The 21,351-nt window shown below is 44.5% G+C and overlaps 2 protein-coding genes and 1 non-coding gene across 3 annotated transcripts; all 3 read left to right on the top strand.

Annotated features, from left to right (window-relative positions):
* Positions 1-2,244: 2,244 nt before the first annotated feature.
* On the top strand, positions 2,245-5,751 carry LOC112886415 (probable leucine-rich repeat receptor-like protein kinase At5g49770). The gene is made up of 8 exons (XM_025952316.1): positions 2,245-2,637; positions 2,765-2,943; positions 3,053-3,285; positions 3,692-3,818; positions 3,899-3,970; positions 4,048-4,231; positions 4,407-4,539; positions 5,134-5,751. The coding sequence occupies exons 2-8, from the start codon at positions 2,787-2,789 to the stop codon at positions 5,380-5,382; spliced, it is 1,155 nt and encodes a 384-aa protein (XP_025808101.1). The 5' UTR covers positions 2,245-2,637; positions 2,765-2,786; the 3' UTR covers positions 5,383-5,751.
* Positions 5,752-6,035: 284 nt separating this feature from the next.
* On the top strand, positions 6,036-9,411 carry LOC112887601. The gene is made up of 4 exons (XM_025953826.1): positions 6,036-6,176; positions 6,560-6,596; positions 8,718-8,793; positions 8,914-9,411. Exons 1-4 carry the CDS (start codon positions 6,051-6,053, stop codon positions 9,107-9,109), a joined length of 435 nt encoding a protein of 144 aa, XP_025809611.1. The 5' UTR covers positions 6,036-6,050; the 3' UTR covers positions 9,110-9,411.
* Positions 9,412-9,822: 411 nt separating this feature from the next.
* On the top strand, positions 9,823-9,896 carry TRNAN-GUU. Its single transcript has one exon. It is a non-coding gene; the product is annotated as a tRNA-Asn (tRNA).
* Positions 9,897-21,351: the final 11,455 nt, after the last annotated feature.

Below are 21,351 nucleotides of genomic sequence, written 5' to 3' on the forward strand. Positions count from 1 at the left end.
TGTTACTAATAACTAATTTATTACACATGGCAACACTTGTATTTTATTTTATGCAGTGTCACAAGCAATTTAATGGGACTGTGCTTTATGGATACTATGTGTGCGACGGGCTCTATCGAACGAACCCCGAAGATATACGTTATTATACTTATATTTATATTCAGATCCTTCAATTTCCATGTATATACCCATGTAATCTAATTATTACTAATCATTTTATTCTCGTTTAATTGTTTTGTTGCAGTTATGGAGATTCAAACAACCAACGCATCCTTAACCAAAGACTATATTGATGATATTTACGCCGACACGTGCAGATTCATCCATTGTGAGATATGTCATGAGAGAGAATTGTACTATAGCGATGAAAGCGAGTTGGCTGAAGACAAGTGTCATCAACTTCGCATAGCGATGAAAGCGAGTTGGCTGAAGACAAGTGTCATCAACTTTGCAACTGGGATGACCATATTGTATATATGCTCGTACTATACTGTAACGTGAAACACGAATGCATCGTATCAATTGTGTAATAATTAATTATGTCGTCGAATATATAATATTAATTTTATATATCTATGTATCAATATATAATATTAATTAATTACGTAAATAAGAAAATAAATACAACAACTGTATTTGCAAAGGCTGGAATACATTTGTCAAAATTGGCGTGAAATTTAAATTTGAAAATTGGCGGAAAATTTAAATTTGAAAACTGACGGGAACATTTGAGAATTCAAACCTAGCGCGGACAATGGTTATTTTTGCTGGCGGGCATTGAGATATTTGTGCTGCTGTTTCAGCAGCCGCCAGCAGAGATGTGCCTCCCGCCAGCACTAATTGATATGTATTAGCGGTCAGGAACTGCCAGCATAAATCGACATTTACGCTGGCAGAGAGTTCCCGGCGGATACTCAGCCCGCTAGCATAAAGTCAATTTAGCTGCCAGCACAAACCGTTTCAATACCGGTGAAAGACATGGCCAAAATATTCGTGCAGGGGAGTTAGGCCAAGATGTCTGGCACTAACGATGTATTTAGTTGCTCGCATGAGGTCCCGTAGACCTGCGAATGCGGTAATCCTTGGGACGATGTTTGGTTGGTTGCGTAGACGGATGCAAAGTGACACCGCATGTGAAACTGATAACTAGATTTAATGTAGATGCAATGCTTCTTCCGAGCCTGCATGAATGGAGACGGTCAATGCAGATGTATCCACCCGATCAGAATGAGTGTGTATTTTTGCATCCGCTCATGTAGCCGGCATCCGCTTATACAGTCAACCAAATACTTTTCTCTGTGAGTTTATACGGATCCACCGGTACAAGCAAAGGACTGATGCAAGCAACCAAACACACACCTAACTAACCTAGGTGGAGATAGGAAACTTGCCACCCATAGCAAGTGCTGCGACGAGGACGGTAAGCTAGAGCTGCTCTACGTCCATGCGGAAGGTCCAAATTTTAGCCACGGTGGAGTGATCAAAACTTATATCAGATTAAAATCAGCATCCCGTGATAAAAGAGGCATGGATTCGCTGTACCGGCGAGGCGGAAGAAAATCACCGACCACACAAAAGTCATCTCGTCTCCTGTCCTGGGAGCCCCCCATTGACCATCGTTCGCTGGCACCTGACCCCTGCCCATGGCGGTAAATGTTTGCGTGTGTCCACGGTGAAAGCGAAAGGGGAGAGAGGCACTTCACATCCGGAGGTTCGGAGCCAGCAGATTCTCTCTCTGCTTTTCCTTGTACCAGAAATGCGTGCCCCATCAAGAAGATCTCTGCTCTTTCCTTTTTCTCGCTCTTGCTGATTGATTTAAGAAATGAGACGACGATTTCCTATGCAATCCTCCAATGATCAATGTACGTGTGTGCTGTACTAGTCTTGTAGATTTATTTATTTCACTCTTACTTTAATAATGTGCGCTGGGCTAGAATGTACTGCTGCACAAGAGGGAGGGAAGACCATACCATGGCGAGCAGAGGACTAGAGGAGGACGTTGTGAAAGATTCCAGTACTGCAGGCACGGCACGGCAGGCAGCCATGCTCTCTCTCCTATCCCCTTAGGCTAGGCGTAGTAGCCCCACACGGGCGCGGCGGCACCCCCACCAACCCCTCCTCCCCCTCTCCAACGCGCGGAGCACGGCCCTACGGCGCACACGCCCCCCGACACGCGCGCACACATGGGGTGATGGCAGCGCGGCGCGGGGGCCAATCCATGGCGCAAGCAAGAATGGCATTGGCATGGCGCATTGACAAAAAGGCCGCGGCACCCGCAATCTGCCGCCCCAGTTGCCATGTGGGGGAGACGAGGGCGGGTGGGAGTGGGAGGCTGCCCCCTACACCAGCGCCACCACGAGCAGTCGACGCGCACCACCACAGCCCCCATCTATCCCCTCTTCGCCCCTCTCGCCTGCTGCTGCTCCCTTCTTCTTCTTCTTCTTGGTTCCTCCTCCTCCCCTCCCTGACCGATCGCCGTCGACAATTCGCCGCCGGTTCTTGCAGCGGCCGGTTGTTGGGATCTTGGGTTCTTTGCCCTGGCGAGCTGCATTGCCGAATTGAGGCGCCGATTTGGGGAGGGAGAAGATTGCTGCTGCATTGATGAATGCCGGAGCTATAGCGCTCACTGATTTAGGGGTAGGTCAGAGGGGGTACCCGGATTGAAAAAGGGGGGCGGGGGCTTTTGATGCGAGATGTTTTGGTGGTTGCTTGACCATTCCCCAAGTCCGGTGCAGCGCAGCTAACCCCTTTTTGTCTCTTGCAGATTCGATGTCACGGGCACCCGGATGTCATTGCCGATCGCCCTCGTAGTCGGCATTGCCGCGGGCGGCGCCACCTTGCTCGCGGCGGCGGCCGTGCTCCTCGCGCTCTGGTGCGCGGCGCGGCGCAGGGCCCGGCGTAACCGCAACTCCGACACCGGCTCCTCCGACCCTTCGACGCTAGGTGAATTGCGACTGCTAATTCTTGCATTTCCCATAGACGTCGGTGCCGCGAAAGCATCAGCTTTTATTTTTCTTTCTCCACCGTGCTAACTGCCTGTGCAATGCGTCAGTGGAGTGGGGCAAGGGGGGCCGGAGCTCGTTGGCGCCGGAGCCGGAGCCGGAGCAACAGGTTACGAGGCAATTCTCGCTGGAGGAGCTTGTGCAGGCAACCAAGAACTTCAGCGACGCCAACATCGTTGGCGCTGGGAGCTTCGGCTTGGTGTACATGGGGCTGCTTCTTGATGGCACGATTGTTGCGATCAAGAGGCGTGTGGGGGCGGCAAGGCAGGATTTTGCTGATGCGGTAAAAAACGTCGGTTGAAATATGATTCTTGGGACACTGTTCTGCATTGGAGATTTCTCTTGAGATTTATTTACACAATGTTGAATGATTCAACTGCACTGTCATACTAATACTTGCTTAGTCTCTGAAGTGCATTTGTCATAATTATTTGTCAAGTGCTAACAGTTTTCTGTCATCAGACTTGGAAGTTCTGGATGCACTGTGTTATTTGGATTTGGCACTAATTTGAACCTTATTTAGGGCAGTAAGGGAACACTTTTAGCCAAATGACAAGTTGTGGTGTTATGAAGATCTTTCTCTGGCACAAATAAATGACACAAATTAGCCAAGGACAAGTAACATAAATGCACTTGTCGTTGCCTAAAAATTGGTTCTTAGTAGTACTGTCGCCCCTTGCAAAATGCAGGTTAGGTGTTTCTCTGAGATTCGTCACCGAAACATTGTAACTCTCATTGGTTACTGTCAAGAAGGGGGTCTACAAATGCTGGTGTACGAGTACCTGCCCAATGGCAGTGTCTGTGGACATCTGTATGGTAATGTTTTGCTCTTGTTAGGAAAAAGAATTGTAGCCTTCCTTGCCTTACTACCTCTGAAGCTTCACACTATTTACCAGATAACGGGAAAGGCTCCACCACGCGGCTTGAGTTCAAACAAAGGCTTTCAATAGCCATTGGGGCTGCTAAAGGTAGGAAAACTGCGAGATTTGCCCTTTTTCTGGGTTACTGGGTTGAATGACTTAATGTAAGTGCAATCCTGTTGCAGGTTTAAACCATCTGCACAGTCGTGATCCTCCCTTGATTCACAAAAACTTCAAGACAAACAATGTGCTGGTTGATGAAAATTTCATTGCAAAGGTGGCTGATGTTGGACTTGTTAGGTTACTTAGAGGATCTGACGACGCTGGCCCATCCCATGGGTTCAGTAGCAGTGTTTACCAAGACCCAGAGTAAGTTTAGTTACTAGATTAATTTAAGAGAACGAGTATGTAGGCCACTTCACAATAACATGTACACTGTGCAAGCAATACTTTTTAGTTCCATCAGTTCGTAATGCTGTTAAATATTTGCAGTTTGGAATGATTTCGTTTTCTCAGCCAACCCATTGGGCATGCTTATATGCAGGGTACAATCGGTGGCTCAGTTCTCTGAAAGCAGTGATGTGTACAGCTTTGGAGTTTTCCTTTTGGAGCTAATTACTGGCAGGGAAGCAGCTTCCTTGATGCCTCCAGAATCCAGAGAATATCTGGCCCACTGGGTAATTTCCACTGACATGTAGCTGTAAGTTGCCTAGAAAGGAAGTTATTGAACTCATGCTGTTTGTTTCATAATTTCCAGCAAGGTCTCATTCTCTAATGTGTCAAGGAACCATGAAAAGCTCCGACCACCTTTTTCTTGGGGAAAGAATTTAAATTCTTTTCTTCATGTGGTCCATAAGTCAGCATGGAATTAGCTTATCTATGTGTGCATTTTGCGTTGACAAAATGGAAACTGTGGTCGTTTAGTGTATCTAACTGTGAAGTTAGACCACGGAATTTCCAAAACTTTGATAACAGCTGGAACATATCAGCATTAAAGCATTTTTAATACTTATTTGGCATGAGAAGTACAAACCATGCTGCAGGAGCACATAAATTCTCTTAGGATTTCTTTTCTATCGATATTGTGTTTTTCTACGTCTGTTGAGACATAACCTTTCAGAGAAAAACAATAACTTAAAAATGAGCTGCAGTTTCTCCTTTTAGAAAAAACAACAATTTCAAAACTGAGATGCAGTTTCTTGTGAATAAGCAAATTTCTTTTACTAACCGCCCAGGCGCCCACTGACAGACATTTCTTGTCACATTGAAAGATGGAAGCACATTTCAGTTCAAATGAACTGATTGACCCAAGATTAGGTGGCAACTTCACTTCAGAAGGTATGAAGGAGCTTGTCGGCCTTGCTTTCCAGTGCCTGAACCCATCGTCAAGACGGCGACCAAGGATGAGGCTGGTTGCGACTGAGCTAGACCGGATTCTGGAGACGGAGATGTCCATGACGACGTTCATGGGCGACGGAACCGCCATCGTCACACTAGGGAGCCAGTTGTTCACGTCGTGAAGCGACGGAGGATTGATTTCATGTCTGCTATTTGATGACATGATGATTGCCTGTAAGAGCCTAGCAGCTGTTGTTTCTGCCAAGCTGCGCTCGCTCTGCATTGTTGCGAAATGCCATGTATGGTTATTTTTTAGGCTTGTCATGGTTGATATAGTTTGGTAGGAGGGGGTGAGAAGAAATAGAGCTGTATGTATCTCTTTTTTCTTCTTTTCGTCGCCTGGAAGAAGAATTGTATGTAATCTTCAGATTGTTCATTTCCAATGTAACTGGCAGATTGTTCATTGCCCTTCAGTGTTTTAAGCTATGAAAGGGCTAATTCAGAGTTACCATGAATTTGGTATTGCTGAAGTGCTCATGGCCATTTATCTATATATTGGGTATGAAAACAAGCGGGCGCCGTCGCTAGCCTTGTATATTGTCCAATATCAGGGGACTCATGTCAGAGGATCCCTATTGGTAAGTACAATGCACTTCTATAAAATAATTTTCTTCTTCTTCTTGAGACAAATACCGGCGGACGAGTCTTCCTTTGAGGCCTCCTCAACGCGCGACGACATCGTCAGCGCAAGCTGAGGTGGAGGAGGAAAAGCCTACAAATCTTAGGGTCTGCTTGAAATCATGCCTAAGCGTTTGGATCCCATATTAAGATCAGCGCACCACACTACGCTATGTTAGGCGAGGTACAGCTGCCTCGCCACGCAAAAAAACGCCACGGGTGCGGCGCTCGATTTGGCCGCCACACCCAAATCGCGCCACAGCTCGGTCTCCTCCCTCCTCCCGTCCGCGCCGCCCAGGTACTGGTCCTCCCGCCGCCAGCGCCGCCCGCCCCGCCCACCCCCCCCCCCCCCCGCGCCCCCCCCGGCCGGACCCCCCCCCCCCCCCGGGCGGAACGCCGCCGCCCGCCGGACCCCACACCCTCGCGGAACGCCGCCGCCGCGGCAGGCACCGCCCGCACCCCCCCACCCCCGCGGAAGGTCTGCCGCCGATAGAGCGAGCGGCCGGCGCCACCCCCCCCCCCCCCGGTCCGCTGCCTCCTGGCGCCCCACCCCCGCCTCCTCCTGGCCCGCCCCCCAGCGCTCAGGAACAGAGCGTTCCGCCGCCTCCTCCTGCCCCCCCCCCCCCCCCCCCCCCCCCCCCCCCCCAAGCATTTGGCTAACATTTTTGTTCCTTTTTTCAGGTATTTTTCCAACAAGGCAGTCATCTTCTGCTTCGAGGTATAACTATCTTCTAGATTTTTTACTTGTATCATATGTGTTGTATGCATTCTAAAATAGTTCTTAAATCTGAATAGATGGGTGCAATGAAGGATTATCTTGAGAACTATTATAAAAACAGAATGCCATTTCAAAAAAGAATATTACCTGCCTGAGAAGAAGTAGTAACATAGTACACCACAATTTGTCTTGGTACAATTATGAGCTTACAATTCAGACTGTAGCATAGGATTTTTTTCTCTTTCCAAAGAAAAAAAGAAGTCCCCGAACATAGCCACTGAATTACATCCATTGATGCTTATCTTACCAGATTTCTAATACAATTCCCAAAGCGTGTCATGCCCTAACTGCGCTAGCGCTTGTTTCCCCGCTAGCGCATGACACGCTTATCGAAATCACTGGAGAGTGCATTTGCCGGAGTAGCAGAAACAGAATGGCGCCGGAGAGAGGTTTTCTTTTCTTTATTGTTTCTTGACTCCACCTAGGCTGTCGATTTTGACAGCATTGTTGGAGGCGGCCTTACTTTGGCCCTGGTCACTTACACGTGGGCTTGGCCCCTGGCCCCACGCGTCAGTAACCAGAATGCAGAGGGACCAAAGTCAGAGGAACCGACCGGCATAGCCCTTGGTTATGTGTACGCCCAAGGTGGGCCGGGCGGGCCATGGCAGCATAACCTAGGGAGAGGCGCGCGGACAGGCCCAATACGTTCCCCCGAGGCCCCGACAGCCCACAACCCCCACTCCTGGCCAACTCCCGTCGCTTGCAAGAGTCAGAGGCCGCACGATCGCAGACAGCAGGATTGTGCGAGCCGCGACTCCGACCGGCGCAGCGGCGCCCCCGCCTCCGCCCTCCGTCCAGCAAGCCGGACTGGTGGCCTCAACGCCGCCTCCGTCATCCATCCCGGTGTTCCCAAATCCCGACCAGGCGCCGGCCGCCGGCGGCCCGCACGGCCGAACCTCCGTCAGCTCCACCTCCGGCTCGACGTCACTCCTCCACTGCCTAGAATCAGCCCCCCTCCTGCCGTCTGCCGCGATTCCTCGACCTCGGCCCCCCACGCCGAGGGATCCAATTCCAAGGTATGGAAATTGCAAACCCCTACCCTGTAGTAGATGAATTGATACAATATTTTTTTTGAGAGGAACAAACATTGATTATGTTCTCACTGTAGTAGATGAAATTGTGTAGCTTGTAGGAATTAAGGATTCGGTTGATTGTTGATTCATTGTATATTTTATCTATAGGATTATTGAATTAGGACGAGGAATGTGGGCATTGCATATTTTGGACTTAATATGTTTGAACTATTTGTATTGCAATTTAGCCCCCGTTTGGATCGTCTAGATGTAAAGTTTAGCATTTGCTAAACTTCAACCCAATTAATGTTTAGATGCTAAGCTCTAGCACATGCATGTTTGGATCCATAGCTAAAGTTTAGTTAGTTAAGTGAGAAAACTCTCTTTTCACAAGCTATTGGTTCCCATTAGCACCCAATAGCTCCCTTCTCCTAGCTAAAGTTTAGACACTTTTTTGAGGTATGGCTAAAGTTTAGCTCATCCATTAACTCTCCTATTTGGATGGGCTAGTGCTAAAATTTAGCACTTTTACCTATTAGCACTTGGATCCAAACTGGGCCTTATGGAAGTTTCAAACTCAATTGTTGAATTTGATACATAATATGTTTTTTGTACTTGTATACCGAAGTGTCTTTATTTCCGAATTGTACAATGGATAACACCAAATTGTACTCGGAAAAAGATGGTGCGGCGTACCCTATGTCAAAATCCTAGGTCCCATTGCATCCATGTCCTATGTTGGGTCTGCCCCTGTTAATAGATTGTACCTTTATCCGATTGTCCATGTTCTTTCTGACAGTAAATTTCATATTGTCTGTTTCTCGATTTGGGAATTGTATTAGAAATCTGGTAAGATAAGCATCAATGGATGTAATTCAGTGGCTATGTTAGGGGACTTCTTTTTTTTTGGAAAGAGAAAAAAATCCTATGCTACAGTCTGAATTGTAAGCTCATAATTGTACCAAGACAAATTGTGGTGTACTATGTTACTACTTCTTCTCAGGCAGGTAATATTCTTTTTTGAAATGGCATTCTGTTTTTATTACAGGAATCCGAATTAAGACGAAGTTTAGCGTGATGTCTTTCCTGAGATTGTTACCTCAAAGACTACCCCGAATTTTCAGGTACACTTAACCTTCAATTTTTCAGTGTGCTCATGTATGATAGATACTCCAGTTGTGTGGATCCACAATTGCCAGAAATCAAATCATGTTTTCATGTGCTTTCTTGATGCTTTCTCTCAGGCAGGTAGAGCAGGATGTTGAGACTGTAATCCATGTTCTCCAGCCAGGTCCAATTGGGATCGTGGAGCACAAATTCACAGACGTGGAGATCCTGGAGGCTAGGGCCACAGTAAAAAGAGCAGTAGATAATTGGCAAAGGAACTGGACCCTTGAGAGAAATCTTGGCAGTGCTTCTTTTGATAAATGGAAGAAGTAATATACCCCTCATGACTCGCAGCTGCAGTACTTGAAATAGTAGGGTGCCATGGCTGGCTGCAACCTTTCCCATTCAATAGTTGCTTTGTTTTCTCCCTTGATGAATTCCTGGAAATGTGGTGCAGTTCATGTCCTACCTGTGACTGTGACATGTTGCTGTGAACAAGGTTTGCTTATCGAGAGTTCTGTAAATTGTTCTAATCTGTGAAACTCTGCTGTAGCTCTATGATGTCTGTCTGTACTTCATGGCTTGAAAGTGATCCGAGCCAGATTCAATAGCTTGTTTGGAAAGATTTCTTTTTCCATCATATTTCTCTGCTGCAAATTTCCTTTCGCCAATATCATTGTTGGCTTTGCATATTTGAATGCGAGTCAGACTGCTTGTTGTAGTTGCTGCACAAAGATTCAAATGCAGAACTCCAGGAAGCTTCATGCTAGCAGTGCGCTGAGGTTAGACTTTCCACCTTGGGGTAACAGCGAAGAAGTTAGTTATTTACAACTGATTCAAATGCAGAACTACTGAAAGTTTCATGCTAGCAGCGCGCTGAGGTTAGACTTTGCACACTGGGGCAACAATTTAGAAATTAGTTATTTAGGTTAGACTTTGCACACTGGGGCAACAATGCAGAAAATAGAAAATAGTTATTTAGATTAGGCTTTGCACATTGAGACCGATAACTAGAAATAATGCATTTACAACTGCCATAACAAACAGCTGGAGTAGCTCAGTTGGTTAGAGCGTGTGGCTGTTAACCACAAGGTCGGAGGTTCAAGCCCTCCCTCTAGCGTAGTTTCGTTCTATTTTTTTTTCTATTTCAAACTTAGACAGTTTCGTTCTATTTTTTTCCTATTTCAAACTTAGACAAAGTAACTTGTTTCCATATTTTCCACACGAATTGAAGTTTGTTCTTTTTTCCTATTTCAAACTTAGATAAAGTAACTTGTAATTTTGTTATTTTTTTCTATTTCAAAATTAGATAAAGTAACTTGTTTCCATGTTTTCCACACGAATTGAAGTTTGTTCTTTTTTCCTTTTTTTTTCTTTTTCATTACTTTTTCAATATTCAAACTTAGATGACAATACTCAAATTACATCAAATCGTATTCAACTTCACGTTCCCATGTTTACAAGAAATGATTTCAGAACGACTTAACACTCTCTTGGCCGCACCAAACAACACGCTGCGTCGGTAAGAACCAAAGCTCCATTCTCCACTCTGACTGTTACTTCACCAAACCTGTTTCGGGAGCTTTCCAGCTTGTCTGAATTGAACTTGAACAGCCTCCGTTGGTGTCTCGATGGTTTAGAAAGCATTGCTCTCAGTTGGAGTCTGTTTGGATGGACTAAATTTGAGTGCTAAACATTAGCACCTATTAGCACTCGTATTTTTGTTAAAATTTTTAAATCTTGATTAATGTTTAGTTTATCCATTAATACTCTTGTTTGGATGCGTCGGTGCCTTAGCACTTTTAGGCATTACCGTTTGGATCCAAACACTCTCTTGGTCTGATGCTTTTAGCACTTGGACATACCTCCCTTCCCGTTGTATTGGCTTTTTCCCTCTCCCATAGAATCCAAGCAAGTATTTCTGTTGCTCGTAAATCGTAATTGCTCTGCAATTTGCATATTCCATAGTTCCTCGAACATGCTCTTAGCAGAAGATGCAGGATTCAGACTGCCTCTCTTTATACATCTGCTTCGGGATACTATCATGTGCTAGATCTTTAATTTGTTCTCGAACATGCTTTTATTGGTGAGTTCGCATTCACATGCCCTGATTTTGTTTTTCCAATCAAAAACCTCATCCTGTCCACCAGAGCTTGCAGCATTCCATTTCACGGATTGGGATTTTCTTAATAATTCGACTAATAGCACTAAAGACTTGACTGATTAGTAGTATCGTACGTACTATCTAAAATTGAGCAAAGGATTAACGGTCATGTAAATTACAACTTTTTTACCCCCTTTTGGTTGTTTCTTTGTTCCCTCTCCAAGCAAATTACAATCTTATTTACTTTTTATTCTCTAGTTTATTGGCGGTGCTCCTAGGTCTATTTGAGGAAAAAAACTTAATTTTAGACCTTTGTGCTAGAGAACTTTTCATCAGGACTCAGTAATAAGTGTTTCCTTTTGGTTGACGAATCATCCCGATCATCTCCGGTGGGCATTCTTAACTAGTCATGTCCAGTCCTCATAAGGATTTAGGTTCAAATTTTTTCTTTTTGCATACTGCGTGTCAGCATCAGAGATATAAGTTAATATAAAAAGCAAAATAGCCGTTTTCATCCCTCATCTATCACCTGAGGGTCAGATTGGTCCCTCAATTTTGAATTGGACAAATTTAGTCCTCAAAACTTCTGTTTTCGGGTCAATCTTGTTCCTCATTCTAGGTGGACGACATTCTAGGTGGCCGTCCACGTTGGCATGCCATATTATCCTATGAGTGTTTTATGTGAAGTCATCAATACCAAAATATCCTATATACCTCTTATTTGCATCCCCTCTCTCCTTCATATATTGTTAACGTCACCACCAACCGTTTATTTTCTCTGAAAACATAGTTTGCTCTCCAATTTACTCAATGTTAGGTTGAGTGCGAGATGAGAGAGAATAACGTGGATGGAGTTTGAGTGACCTAGATGGAGGAGACATATATGACATTTGCTAGTGATGAGTCAGCGAAAAACAAGTCTAGGGTGACATAGCATGCTAACATGTCAATAGTGACTTATTATCTTCCTTTTCTAATATGGATGTGTGGTTTGTTATCTTCCTTTTCTAATATGGCTGTGCGATGTGCCTTGGTCTTTGAATAAGAAGGAAAAAGGAGCTAGGTTGACTTAATGAGCATTTTTCAAAATATTGGTGGATGATAATAAGTATATATTGTTATCATTTTGCGAATAAGATTTTGCATAATAAGTTAACTAAATCATTGTTCAGGACTTTGTATAGCCATGATCATGTTAATTTTAAAACTTCTTTGTTGTATATTTAAAGTTATTCAATACACCATCCCAGTACTTTCAGTTTTATGTTAAGGTATATGTTACTTTCATTTCAAGACTTGCGATGCTGCTTTACTCCAGTCAAATGGCCAACTCAAGTCTAGCTCATTTCATTTTTCTGGGCCCTTTGGAAATATATGCCTCCACTAAATTTTAATGCAAATCCTATTGTCATCAAACCTTAGATTCAACAATAGAACTTTGTTTTGAGGAATATTGTGATCCATCATCTTTCCACTCCTTAAACTTTTGTTTGGTTTGATTAATGGAATGGGCTGATCCATCACCATTTCATCCTTGACAAAAGCACATGATAACCATATAGGGTCAACTACTCAACTCAAACGAGACCACATCATCTAAATCGAGGTGATTCCTCAAAAAGAAAAACATCCTCTAAGTCTTACTTATCTGCTTTTAAAATATAGTTACAATCCACGCATATATAGAAAAGCACATGCTGATTATGTTGTTGTATATATTCTACTCATACTCCAATGATAGTTTTTCAAATTTAGTGGCTATATAAATACCTCAGATTTCACCACAAACTGGCTATAGACAAATTCACTTTATTATTTTATTTGTGTTGACGCGAAAACGTGCCATCCCAAATACTGTGCACTGAACGTATAGCGTACAGCAGCGCACGTTGCAGCGCCGCTACGCCAATAGGTCAGACCGGTACGGTGGACTGGTCAGACCGGTCTTGCTGGGTCAGCTCAACGAGGATCCAACGAACGTCCACCCGGGAGGGACCCCATTAGGGCAGGCACACCTTGGGTTGCTCTAGGGTCGGCAGGCCACCTAGAGCATCCTCAAATACCACAGAGACCAAGGAAGAACAACAGATATGGGGGTTGGAAGAGCTAGGGTTTGGAGAAGACAAAAAGTAATGAAAAGTAGTAGATTGATATAATTTTGATCGATTGGATACCCTCAATCGGCCGTGGCCACTAATATTTATAGGGAGGGAAGGTCTTACCCCATTAGAAGTCGAAACCCTAGTACATCTCGTGTCAAAATACAACATCTAACTCGGACTGTACAACAAAAACCGGTTTGACCGCCATACTCAACCGGTCTGACCGGTCCTATCTGGGTCAAATCTTCCCGAAGTCATAACTCCCTTATCCGAACTCCAAATCGGACATTCTAAATATGAATTTTGATCGTCTCGACGAGAGCTACGCAATGGTGAAGTCAAATCTACATTTTTGGCAAAGTCACCCAAACAGTCTGACCAGTTTGTGCACACTGGTCTGACCGGTCTGCATAGTCGTGCCAATTTTGGTCGTCAACACATGCCCCCCTATTTTTTTTTGGCAAAGCTTGCATGCCAAAAAATAAGCTTCAGGACCAAAATTGCCTAAGGATGATGATGAACAATACAATCGGCCATATATTATTTCTACGGGCGATAGATATTATCTGCCATGACTTGCTCCAATTCAAAGTGACAATGAAACAACCCACTTCGGCTTCCATACCTGCTTGGTAGTTGCTGACCTTGCTGGTACTACCTCCACCAGTTGCTCCATTGATTCTTGCTTGCGCATCCGTTGTAACCTCCTGTTTTGAGTGTGAGATATGCCTGAGGGGCACCACTTCGGCTGTAAACACTTGTTACCTTGCTTCTTGTTTTTCTCACATGCTTCATCATTAATAAGTACACTTCTGACCAGATTATTATTAGCTATAATTGGTCTTTGTGATGAGCCACCAGATTATTATTAGCTATAATCGGTCTTTGTGATGAGCCACCATTTGAATACGTAGAAGGATATTGAATGATATATGATTGCATATGCATTCTACTGTAATCCAAAGGTGTATAATAGTAAGGATACGACCAAAACCATGGAGCAACCAGCCCATCAAATGAATATGGTGCAGCAGCACGATTACCTTGATGTGGACGAGAATCCGGTCGCTCTTGATATCCCGGCAATAGCTTCGTATCCTTAGCTTTACTTAACCGCCTCTTTTGCTCCTGAGTAGCTCCTTTCTTCTTGTACTTGGCCAGAAGTTCTTCAAAACTCGGCCTTGTTTTATTCTTGGACTTGGTCCTATGCTCAGAACGCCCAGTATGACCGGTCAGACCGGTTACCGAACCGATCAGATTGGTCGATGCAGAACCGACAACTTTGCCTTGTTATTGCCCCCGAGCGTCGAATCCTTCAATGAAACTTTAGGGGTCTTCTTCAGTGAAGCTTTCTCACCTTTCTCTAGAGACTCAGATCTCTCTTCACCAACAATTATATTTTTCTCCTTTGTTGTTTCGGCTTGATTTGCCCGAACTAACACTTTGAGATTCTTCAATTCAAGAGTGTGTACAGGAAAGGGGTTATGATCAACCTGCATTGCCCGAAGAGGCAATCGTTCTTCATTTATGGCCGATTGAATTTGCCTACGGAAAACATTGCAATCGTTCATAGCATGAGAGAAAGAGTTATGCCACTTGCAAAAAGCTCGCCGTTTTATCTCCTCAAGCGGTGGTAACATATGTGACATCTTAATGTATCCATTCTTATATAGTTGATCAAATATCCTATCGGACTTGGATACATTGAAATTGAACTTCTCCTCTTGCTGATTTTTGTGAATCGGCATAAGAGTGGAACAAGCATGTGATTTATCTTTGGATGGCCTCGCAAACTCAGCAGTATAAACTTCTTTAGATTCATTGTCCGAACTATTTGAATTGCACTCAAGAGCATGCATATTAGGACGATGATGCTTATGACTTTCTTGAGACTCTTTACTTTGGCTTTCTGCAGCCAAAGCTCTTTGATGCACTTGAGTAACGGTAAAGAAGTCATAGCCCTCTAATCTTTCTTTAATATGAGAGTGCAAACCACTAAAAGCCAAATATGCTAAATCTTTTTCAGCGATATTTACACCAAAGCATCGGTTTTTTGTATCATGGAATCTTCTAATGTAATCATTAACAGATTCATCACGCATCTGTTTAACCGATGTTAAGTGAGACAACTTAAGCACATTATTTCCACAGAAGAAATGATCATGAAATTTCTGCTCTAGTTGCTACCATGAACTAATAAAATTAGGTGCCAATGAAGTAAACCATGAAAAAGCGGTTCCAGTTAAAGATAAAGAAAATAAGCGCACTTTCAACTCACTTATAGAACCAGCTTCTCCTAGTTGGGCAAGATATTGACTAATATGCTCAAAAGTACTTTTCTTATCTTCCCCATTAAATTTAATAAAATCAGGCAACCTAAAACCAGCAGGATACTGAACCAAATCAAAGTAAATAGGATATGATTTTTGGTAAGTGTGAGTTTTACCTCTAACATCTACTCCAAGATTTTCTTTAAGCATGTTAGCCAAATCATTCTTATACTCAGCAAGCACTTTATCAAAATTATTTGAAGAATGGGCTGTGTGGATGTAGACGCATTGTGTTGGTTTGCAGCCACATGGCTGGGAGAATCAGTCAGACTGGTTCCTGAGACCGGTCGGACCGATTGGGCTATACCGGTTAGACCAGATTGAGGAATCAGTCTGACCGGTCTTTGTCTATTTTGCCATCTTTGCAAATATCGATCAAACATCTCATCTGAGATAGGACTGATAGGTGCTATAGTACTTATAGGGGGTATAGGTGGTGTGCTATGTGCAAAAGTACAATATGGAGGTACAAAATTGGCAAGCTTATTTGTTCGGCGAATGTCGATCGAACCAGGGATGCTTGTAATAGGTTCAGGGTATGTAGGCTGAGCCACCATTGCAGTAGTAGGTGTTACTGTCTGACCATTGAAATAATTCAACGACATTCCAAACTGTGGTTAGTCCATAGAGGATGCTGCCGATGGATTAGAAATAGGAGTCTCAGAAGTAACACTAGAAACAACAGGTGAGGGATCATTGGTTATTGCTAGTTGTTTATTAGCTGTTCCCCGTTCTCTAGAACTAAGCCACATTGGGTAACACCAGAAGATGAATCAATCACATTGGGTATTACCTCAGTCGTTGCATCTGTGGAGGTGGAAGTGAAGGTGATGTTCTTGACCTTGGTGATGTTGCCCCATCGGTCAACTTTAAAGCTCGCAAGCACTGCCTGCAAATCCTCTTCATCATGTTTCTTCTTGCTCTCCTCCAGCATTTGATGAACATCTTCAGGAAGATGGTCGATCGTCGGCTCGACGATGTTCCGTGACCTCAATGAGATCTTCACCCGCCATTGCAGCCGATGTAGACTTCTTCTTCCCCAGCGGAGTCGCCAAAAAGTATGTTGACGCGAAAACGTGCCGCGCCAAATACCAAGCACTGAACATGCAGCGTGCAGCAGCGCACCTTGCAGCACCGCTACACCAACCGGTCACACCGGTCTCGCCGGGGCAGTCCGACGAGGATCCAACGACCTCTCGCCCGGGAGGGACCTTGTTGGTGCAACCGCACCTTGGGTTGCTCTAGGGTTGGCAGGCCACCTAGAGCATCCTCAAATGCTATAGAGACGAAGGAAGAACAACAGGTACGGGGTTTGAAGAGCTAGGGTATGGAGATGACAAAAAGTAATGAAAAGTAGTAGATTGATATATTTTTGATCGATTGGATACCCTTAATCGGCCGTGGCCTATAGGGAGGGGAGGTCTTACCCCATTAGAAGTCGAAACCCTAGTACATCTCGTGTAAAAATACAACTTCCAACTCGGACCACTACTGCAGAAAATGTTTTTAGGGGCGGGTAAAACAACATTTGTTGGGGCGGGCGATACTCGTCCCTGCTTGTCGCAGCTACAAATGTTGTTTGCCGGGGCGAGTAATGCAGCCACCCTTGGAAATGGTTTTTTCGCCCAATAAATCACTAATTTGAATTTAAATTTTCCGAATCTATTTCCTGCTATTTTTTAAAATTTTGTTTCCCGTCAATTTTGACCTATCAAGCTAGTGCGTGATCAAATGCCATAGTGACCCATATGGAATCTGTTTCATAAATATAAATAATTACGCATACAAAATTAAATCGTATAGAAATATATCATTACAGCGTATCATTAGAGTACATCATCAAAGTGCGCATAGAAACATGTTTTTTGTCCTATTCCCCCCTGATTAACGCTACTGGAGCCATCACGGAGGTGCTGAGTGTCCCACTGATGAAGCTCTTCGTATTTTTTTGTCAGTTGACAATTCATGTTCAGGGTGAACAAAATACCCCATTATATGGACCACTTCATGCAAAATGAAACGGCATAAATCGGCGACTACATTGAGAAGTTGTTGATCATGGAGTTGCTCCTCGTGTCTTGGCTGAATCTGCAATTCAAAAAATCCACGGTAAAATTAAGCCAAGTGTTAAATACACGCAAAAACAATATGCACATATGCATCTATCCCTAATAAAGAGTAGCCCCTTACACGTTCAGGATCAATAGTGTATCTTCCGAGCACCCTCCTATGCTCGCACATGTAACACCCACAGTACACGGAATTTGTAGGTTGCTTGTGCCACGGGAAGTGTGTGCGCATAGTCATTTCTTGGTTCTGTCGGGGGAATGAATTCCACCTTTGGAAATGTAGTGCCTGTAAGCCCTATTTTAAAAATAAAGAAATTAGAAGTTAGTTTAAATATGTAGTTTTTTGTGGAAGTTTTAGCACGATGTACAAGTAGAAGATAAGAATTTTGCTAACATGTTGATGATGGATACAAATTCTTTGTATCTACTCGTCTCAAAAATAGTGGAGTCCAATACGAGCATTCTTCCATGATTTGGCTGTAGCATAAAAGCATTCCAGTGCTTTCTGCAAAAATATTATATATGATTTCTATGGCATTTATTTGAAGCAAGTGCATATTATAACTAATGATTGAAACTACACTTACTTGAAGTAATATGGTGCCCATATGACATCCCTGCCTTGCCATGTTGCATCTGAAGCGATATGTAGACCCCAACTCTCTTTATGATCTCTTTGTGTTCGTATATTCGTTTTGCTTGTTTCTTCTTGCGCATTTTATACTTGCTTAGCTCATCATGGATGTCCTTCCAACACATTGGCCCGAGATGCCTGGACTCGGAAATAGCTGCAGGGTCAAGGAACACGATCCTATATTTTAGAACATCCGCTTGTCTTTGTTGCATCATGTAGAATAAAATGTATCACAATTAATTAGATATGCTATATAATATTGTAGGCTATAGCATATAAGATATTAGTTTTGATGCGACACTTACATGCACCAGAGTCTAACCATTTCTATGCTTAGCTCTTTGAGGCGGAACATGTTTTGGATGTCTTCAAAATCAAACATGATATCAGGGATGCCGCCTTTTTCATCTTTTGCTCCGAAGATATCTGGGTCATACCGAGCCCAAATGCTTGTGCACCAAGTCTACATGCCCTCGTGTACCAACTATGCATCCTCTGCATGTCACTTGGAACCCCCTCTAGCATAAAGTCGGGTAGAAATGGTTTACCTTACTCAAAATTTACCGGACAATCCGCTAACTTTTGTATGTCATCAACCCCAACAACGAGATGGTGCTCTGAGTCAGTGCAGGGCAAAGAAAAGCCCGGTCGTCTGCTGGCACTAGAATCTGAAACATCCTTTGACTTAACCTTTGACCCCTACTTGTTGTTTGCGGCGTGCCATATATCTGCAATCTCATCCTTTTCCCTCTCGTAAGCCTGTATCACTCATGGCATCAATAACTGCGGTGGCTGTTGTTGTTGTGGTGCTGGCGGAGCCGGTGCCGTGTGCTCTCGCGTTGGTGATGCCGGAGCCGGTGGTGATGTTGGGGCCGGTGGTGGTGATTGTGGAGCCATTGGCGTATGCTCTCGTGGTGGTGATGCCAGAGCTTGTGGTGATGTTGGAGCTGGTGGTGGTGATTGCGGAGTCAGTGGCGTATGGTCTTGTGGTGGTGATGTTGGAGCTTTTAGTGTATGCTCTGGTGCTGCCCCCTCTTGTTGTGGCACCGATGATGAGGGATGTTGAAAGTGCATTTGGCCCCCTAAGTGGGTTTTTGTGTTGATGACATGCATAATTAAGGAGCTAATATGTTTATCAAGCTATGGACAAGTTAAAATTCAATGAAATAAAATATTTGCGTGAAAAGACGCCAATCTACTTGATAAACAGTGATGGAGCTCAAAAGAAGATCTTTATTTATTTTCTATTTTGAATTTGAGTATAGGAAATACTGTACTATTAAGAGGGATACGAATGGATAGCTTGAAGATGTCAAAGTGCTTAATTGAGATGCTAACTACCCAAGAGAGATATAAAGTCACAAACTTGTGCACTTAGTTTTCTCACTGACTCAGTGTGTGTCGGAACTTCCGACCATAGGTCAGAAGTTCTGTCCCTTGCTGGAAGTTGCTCGATAGTTTCAATAGGGGGTCCTCGGCAGGCTATTTTTAATAGGGTAGGAAGTTCCAACAATCACTTAACCAGCCTACTAACGGTTAGTTTTTGGGGCTCGGGTATTTATACCCCCTCAGCACCTCCTTCATTTGCTACTGACCTAACCCGAGACAAACAGCTCCAAGAACATTCAGTACTCCTCCCCAATCCTTCCAAGAGCTAATCCTTGAGTTGATTCAAGCTAGGGCTTGGGTGAGAGCAAGATTGAGGTGTGAGGCTTGAGCATTTGAGTGAGAAGGCAGCCAAGTTCATCTCAAGAGCACTTGAAGCAACCTCATCCATCGATTCACATTTTTTACTCTTGTAGCTTGCTTCTAGATGGTTCAGCGTTGCCCGATTGAGCATCCTCTCGTTTGTGTGCACCCCGGAAAGTTTGTATCACCCATCCTTTGTGAATTTCATAGTAAGTGACTCAATCCTCCTTTGTGGTTGATTGAGTGAGTTAAAGGGTTAGTGGATGACCTGGCTCTTTGTGAGCTCTTCAACGGAGACGTAGCTTCCTTAGTGGGAGTGAACTTCGGGAACAAATCTCTTTTGTCTTGCGATTGACCTAGAATTTGTTTTGTGTCGACCTACGTACTCAAATTGTTGTGCTTGCAAAGATCACTTGCAGATATCTTCTAGTATCATTGCACAACTTTTGATTCAGTCAGGTTCTGCAGTTTCATGTTTAGTTTTGAATTTCGTATAAGAACTTTCCTTTTGTCGAAAGTTCTGGTCCAGTGTCAGAAGTTCCGACCCATCGAAACTTTTTATACAGGGTTGGAAGTTCCGACAGGTTTAACTATTGCGAAGATTTTTCATGAATTTTCAGATACACCTAGTCACCACCCTCTAGGAATCACTAAGATCATTTTAGATGCTCAATTAAAACTTGTGCCATTGCGTTACGATCCGGAGATGCCGAAGGCTGTGGACCAAGTAGTACAATATCTCGTTTATGGCATAGGATGGTTGAGCCAAGGCATTCTCCAAGGCAATATTTCCTATCTGGAGTGGGGATGTCTATCTCATGATCGTCATAGCTTGATTTGAGGATATGTTTCACTTGTACGCATGCATATAGGGGCGGGATCGGATTTCCCTCAAACAAACCCCCAACCGAATCCACCTGGGCCTTGGCTGCTTCCTTCGTCTTCCCAGATCTACCAACCGGATATAGCAACAAGCAGGGGGTACTGATGGATATGCAATTTGCCTTGTATGGTTGTTGTCGGGGGCAAATATCATGTATCCCCCAAAGAACACTCCTTAGGAAGCTGATGACGGATTAGCTCCCTCAAAGTATGCGGCTTGGGCCAGCTGGACCGTCAAACGGCTGCAAAATGGCCCACCGGGAGAAGGGGCACTGACAGCCCAACGCGAAGGACTGGAGAAGGATATGACCACCTCGTCCGACTCCAAGGGTATGGGATCAGGCACATCCACCTCACCCGACCCCAACAATGAGGGGTCGGGCGTGTCCACCTCGCTCAACCCTGAGGGTGAGGGATCTGGCACGTCCGCCCCAAAGGCATGGCCCCCCAGGGACCTATCAAGGTGATAGGCCATGCCGGAGGATGAACCTCTGGCATAGGGGTAGGTGAGGACGAGCAGCGACATGACCTCCAGAAAAGATAGGCCACTACGGCAAGCCCCGGCCGTCCGCCGCACCGGGGGTCAAGCCGTAACATGCGCCGAGAGGGCTCACATCGCTCATCTCGGCAGGGTGCACATCGCCTGTCCTGCAGCCCGGCAGACCCACGCCGCCCGTTCTGTTGGGGCGCATGCCACATGTCTCACTAGGGCGCGGCATGGGAGCGCCTCTGCCATCATCTACAGGGCTAGCAGGGCCAATGTGA

This window comes from Panicum hallii, chromosome 3 (genome assembly GCF_002211085.1).
Source record: "Panicum hallii strain FIL2 chromosome 3, PHallii_v3.1, whole genome shotgun sequence".
In the NCBI taxonomy this organism is placed as follows: Eukaryota; Viridiplantae; Streptophyta; class Magnoliopsida; order Poales; family Poaceae; genus Panicum; species Panicum hallii.